This window comes from Sinocyclocheilus grahami, unplaced genomic scaffold, assembly GCF_001515645.1.
Source record: "Sinocyclocheilus grahami isolate Dianchi unplaced genomic scaffold, SAMN03320097.WGS_v1.1 scaffold199.1, whole genome shotgun sequence".
In the NCBI taxonomy this organism is placed as follows: domain Eukaryota; kingdom Metazoa; phylum Chordata; class Actinopteri; order Cypriniformes; family Cyprinidae; genus Sinocyclocheilus; species Sinocyclocheilus grahami.
The window spans coordinates 1255563-1261312 of record NW_015505378.1 but is presented as its reverse complement, the minus strand read 5'-3'; the positions used below and the strand labels follow the sequence as shown (position 1 = coordinate 1261312).

General features: G+C 33.7%; 1 protein-coding gene across 3 annotated transcripts in view; it reads left to right on the top strand.

The window, feature by feature from the left end:
- LOC107595247 (secretory carrier-associated membrane protein 5-like) overlaps positions 1-5533 on the top strand; it is an 8835-nt gene extending 3302 nt beyond the window's left edge. For 2 of the 3 annotated variants that reach the window (XM_016285600.1, XM_016285598.1), the window contains 6 exons: positions 1289-1344; positions 1534-1653; positions 2295-2451; positions 2564-2665; positions 3084-3201; positions 4447-5533. In XM_016285600.1, coding sequence (XP_016141086.1) covers positions 1338-1344; positions 1534-1653; positions 2295-2451; positions 2564-2665; positions 3084-3201; positions 4447-4635 — 693 coding nt within the window. In that variant the 5' untranslated portion in view covers positions 1289-1337 and the 3' untranslated portion in view covers positions 4636-5533. Of the gene's footprint in view, positions 1-423; positions 508-1288; positions 1345-1533; positions 1654-2294; positions 2452-2563; positions 2666-3083; positions 3202-4446 lie in introns of all 3 variants that reach the window. The other variant, XM_016285599.1, reaches the window with a different exon arrangement.
- Positions 5534-5750: the final 217 nt, after the last annotated feature.

The window sequence follows — 5750 nt, the reverse complement described above, 5'->3', positions numbered from 1 at the left end:
AATAATCGCTGCGAATAAAGGGTTGATAATAATCGCTACGAATAAAGGGTTGACAATAATCGCTACGGATAAAGGGTTGAAAATAATCGCTACGGATAAAGGGTTGATAATAATCGCTACGAATAAAGGGTCGATAATAATCGCTACGAATAAAGGGTTGATAATAATCGCTATGAATAAATGGTTCATAATAATCGCTGCGAATAAAGGGTTGATAATAATCGCTACGAATAAAGGGTTCATAATAATCACTGCGAATAAACGCTACATAATAAATTATTAAAAGTGTAGTCGCTACGAATAAACATTTGTGAATATTCGCTACAAATGGTTTATAATAATCGTTACCAAATGACTCGTTAAATGTTCGAATTGTTCGAATCATTCTTTATTCTATTAACTCTAATCGTGTCGTCTTGACAGATGAATATGGTCAAATAATGGAGGATGCAGTTACCAGGCCTCATAAACCTGTATTCCTTATTAATTTCGAGCAGCAAATGAGAGGTAATGATAATAACAATCCAGTTACAGTGTGACAATCACTATTTTTCATGTTTGAAAATATTCCAATATTACTCAAAATTGAGCAATATTACATTTTTAGCGTCATGCAAATGCATTAATCTGATTGTCATAAAAACATTAAAACAGCGTTTTATAAAAATGTTAGTAGTCAGAACTTGGACTATTAATCTGGAATTAATGGAATATTCACAGTGAATTAATGCATTATGTGAATCTCTAAACAGAAGGTGTAAAAAAAATTGGGAATTTCCTGTGGGTTTTTAGAAATAGTTTTAAGAGTTGTTAGCTTTGGATTTATAAATTCGTTTTTGTGATAAACATTACTTGAAGATATTTTTACCTTTTGTTCTACAAACACAAAGTAATGCTTCAAATCGATTTTTGAGGGCGCTGTTTTTTTTAAATATATAAATTACTAACAAGCCGTTGTATTATCAGAATATTAATAATTCCAAAAATAATGTGCTTATCAGTGTTGCAGGCTGCTTAAGGTTTATAAGTGTTAAGTTTGTAATACTGAATAAGGAATCATTCCCTTTAGTAGGGATGCTGGATCTAGCTTGTGTGCTAAGTTGTGTTTACTCTAAGTTATTTCATTGTTACCAGGCCGTTTTACTAACCAAAGGCAAGCTTCCCTTTCACACTGGAATATATTGGATAGTGAGGTTATAACCTTTTGTAGCCTATTATGAGCACTCCTTGCACTCCTTTCATTGCAGTGTGTGAATTTGTTGTGTGTCTGTAATGTGTGTTTTAACAGGTTTTTAAATATTAAAGTTTGACGTTGGTGATCTGAAAAAAGAATCTCCATGGCAGGTGAGAGCGTGTAACTTTCTTAAACCAAACTGAATTGTTAACATATTCAAGTACCATAGTATTTAAATGGTACTGTAAGGTATTTCAAGGAATTGCATGGTCCTATCATGGTACATGACCAAAGTACTATGGCATGTTTTATTAGTTTTGTTGGTGAACCAGGACTTTAATTTGTGTTTTTCCCCACAGAAAATAATTTCCCTCCTCTTCCACGGTTCATTCCACTGAAACCATGTTTTTACCAAGACTTCAACGAGATCCCAGACCACCAGCGTACATTGTGCAAACGACTGTATTACCTATGGATATGTACGTTGATAAAAATATTTCAGCATTTTTTATATAATTTTGTGATATTCTCAGTGCATGTAATTTTATGCTCATTGTGGTGTCTGCACTGAGTAGATTGCAATCATGTGGCTTTATTTGCCATTAAAGTGTCACCTTTGTTTTCAGTGTAAACACTGAGAGAAACAGACACACAAAAACTTGTTGATCTGTCAGTCCACAAGTAAAAATGTGGGGTGTCATATTACTCTTGTGTTATTGTCCAGTTTACTATGCTATAACGAGAATCACAAGCATTAGGTTTGCTTTTGCAGTGTAGGATATTCACAAAAGTCCTTTTATTTATTAGCACACTAATGGGAACTAATGGTTTGCTGAGATAAATGAACATTTGTATTAGTATCTCAAATGAATTCTAGATTTGAGGTTGATTACTTAGCAATTAGATTTTAGTCATTGTATGTCATACATGTGCACATTTTTTGGTATCTGCCCTTTTCCAGTAGATTTAATTTAGATTAAATTTCAGTTTTCCTTGTAATGTATCCATCAAATTATGAAACAAATACAATATTTACATATAAATGATATTTAGACATTCATTATAACGAAATTAAATTAGGTTTTTTAATGAAATTCTTTCTGTTTTTTCCCCCTCACAGTGAATAGTGCCACCCTAGCAGTGAACCTGATTGGCTGTCTAGCATGGATGTGCGGAGGGGGCGGGGCAACCAATTTTGGGATGGCCATTCTGTGGCTGATACTGTTTACCCCATGCTCATATGTGTGCTGGTTTAGGCCCATCTACAAGGCCTTCAAGTGAGTTCAATTAATGATGAGCTGTGGCATTCCGAGATGTATTAAAATAGTCTTTGAGTTGTAATCGTGTCATTGTGCACAACCCGAATGCAGTTCACTTTTTCTTTCACAGGACGGACAGTTCTTTCAACTTCATGGCGTTCTTTTTTGTCTTCATGGCGCAAGTGGTAATTAGTATCATCCAGAGTGTTGGAATCCCAGGATGGGGAGTGTGGTAAGAACTGCTCATAGTGTTTAAGAGATTGGATGGATGATAGATAGATAAACCATTATGGTGGATTAAATAAACAACTCAACATGCTAGGTCAAAGTAACCCACGTTTGGGTGTGTCCATATTTAACCCAGCAGTGGTTTGCAAAACAACCCAAACTGGGTTATTTTCAACCCAACAGTAGTGTAGATAGATACAGCAAATCTGGGTCAGTTCCAGTTGAGTTACCCTATAGAAACTCAAATGACTCATATACTCTCTTGCGTCACATAATATTTTTAGCGCACATATATTATAGTCTGTTTAGATTTCATTAGGATGTCATGCCATATTCTGAATTTATAGTCTTTTCATGTAGTTTACTTTCTAACTACCATGTTAATGAGGAGAATATGTCTTCTTTATGTACTTGTATTACAGTGGCTGGCTGGCCACCATCACTTTTTTCAGCACTAATATTGGCTCTGCTGTTGTTATGCTGATTCCAACCATAATGTTCACTGCTGTGGCTGCTCTCTCATTCATTGCGCTCACCAAGGTACCCCTTACTGTTCCTCCATCATTATTGTCTTGAATATACAAAGGTCTCATGATATTTCCTGAAATTCAAGCAATTTCTAATTTATGTTGAGGGTAATACCTTAATATTAACAATATTGTTTTTTTGTTGATTAACATTACAGTACTCTCCTACTTCTCTTTTTTTCCTGTACAGTTTTTCTTGCAGAGTTTCTGAAGAGGGTCTTGTGCACATTTAAAAACTACTAAAAAAGTTTTTAAATGTAAATTTTTAAAAAAATATTAATATCTGCAATTTATTTATTATTTGTTGTATGAAAATAATTACTGGCATATCAGCCACAATATTTAATTATACACAATTTAGTAACAGTAATCGTTAACAATTATTGAAATTAATATACATTTTTATACTGTACATTATAATGTTGTCATAAGTAATTTTGCTTTAAAACATTTAACAGTGTGTTTTTTGTTATTTTAGACAAAATATATTATAAAATGTTTTTATTATTATTTTTTATTTAATATCCTCCATTTATCGGTTATTGGTTCTATGAAAATAATTATTGGCTTACGTATTGGCCACTATTTTTAATCTTTAAAAACACTAATAATCTAATAACAGTAATCTTTAACAGTAATGGAAATGAATAACCATTTTTATACTGTACATAATGTTGTGATGCCCAATTTCACTTTAAAACATCTAAAACGTTTGATTTTAGTGAGTGTTTTTATTATTACTTTAGACAAAATATTATAGAATAATTTTTTTAATATCAGCCATTTATCAGTTATTGGTTGTATGAAATTAATTATTGGCTTACATATCAGATACTATTTTTAATCTTTAAAAACACTAGTAACAGTAGTCTTTAACAAGTGTCTTTAGATTATTTTGGACAATTGTTGTTATTAATATTATTATTATTAAATATTTGCCATTTATTGGTTCTGTGAAAATAATTACTGGCTTACATGTCAGCCACATTTTAAATATCCCTTATTTATAATTTTATAGCTCTATCCTCTAAATGCTGACAATTATCTAATTTTTGGTCTGTTTTTCTTAGGATTCCTGAGCAAAGTAGATATTTTGTAGCAAAGTCAATGATTAAATGAAAGCAAGTCTGTATATTGAACATCAAATATATTCTGATTTTGTCAAATTGGATAAATTAATTGTCGCCTGGTTAGAACACGTGATCTGCTGAGCTATAAAAGGTCAACTTTTGAGAAATGAAATTGTCTTCTCTCTCAGGTTCACAACTTGTACCGTGGCAGCGGGGGCAGCATGAGCAAGGCTCAGGAAGAATGGACCACCGGCGCTTGGAAGAACCCTCACGTCCAACAGGCAGCACAGCAGGCAGCTATGGGGGCTGCACAGGGGGCCATGCAGGGTCAACAGTACTCGGCTGCCCCAACTTACAACTATGATGAGCCAATGTAGATCCTTTTCAGCCACAATGGGGGGAGGGGACAGAAACAGGGTATTTGGAGGGGGCGTTCCAGAGGGATAAAGTCAGTGGTTGAAATGGGGGAAGGGAGAAAGGAAAGATATAAGACCATTTGAATTCAAACAAGTTTCCACCAGTACAACAATACATAAGCTTTTACTTAAACTGTTTTACAAGTGTGTGATAGTTTAAGGAGTTGCTTTCGGTATTTAGAACCCCTCAATAGGAAAATATCAGTCTTGCCATGTGGTATTACGGCAGATTTAATGTAGTGTTTCAAACATGGCTGAACTAGACCACCAGTAAGGAAACATTCCAACGCTCACTATGTTTCTATAGTAACTAGATTCTCAGATTCGTCAGTGTGGCATTTGCAAGCCAGTTCTATGTTTTGTTTGGCTGTTAGTATTCAAGAACACATTTCCACTATTTAGCAAACGCATCTTTACTCTCACATCTTACAAATAAACGTACGTTTTATGCACAAAGAGTAGAAATGATCAGCTTTTGGAAGTAAATTGACTGGTATTTACTTGATCCTGCAGTTGAAAAAGTATAAACCCAGTTAACAGGGAACGTTCTGAGAACTTTGGTAATGTTCTCTCAAAGTTATAAACAAACGTTCTAGTAACGTTCAATGTTCGTTCAAAGTTATCTGGTCTTTAATAATGTTCTCGAATGTTAGCACAGTGTTATTCATACACCATTCATGGAACGTTTTTCTTCTAAAACGTTTTAGTTGGACATTCGTCTAACGTTTTTTAAACATTACTACTTGTTTCAGAATGTTCAGGGAACACATTCCCATAATGTTTGCAAAATGTTCCGTTTTGTCTAACTAAGAAACGTTTTTTAAAACATTTAAAAAACTAAATTTTGAACATTCAGAGAACATTCAGAAATACCGTTTACACAACTTAATGGGAACATTAGCAAAACGTTCTTAGAACATATTTTTGTTTGCTGGGAAGATTATAAACATTACATTGTTTCTGTTGAGCACTTTACATCAAGTGCAAGTACAAAGAAAGTTTGTTTTCATTTTCTGTGAAGGTACAAGGAAAGCCATACGTTTATGTTGGTTTAGTTTGTGTGTATTCGCGTCGTA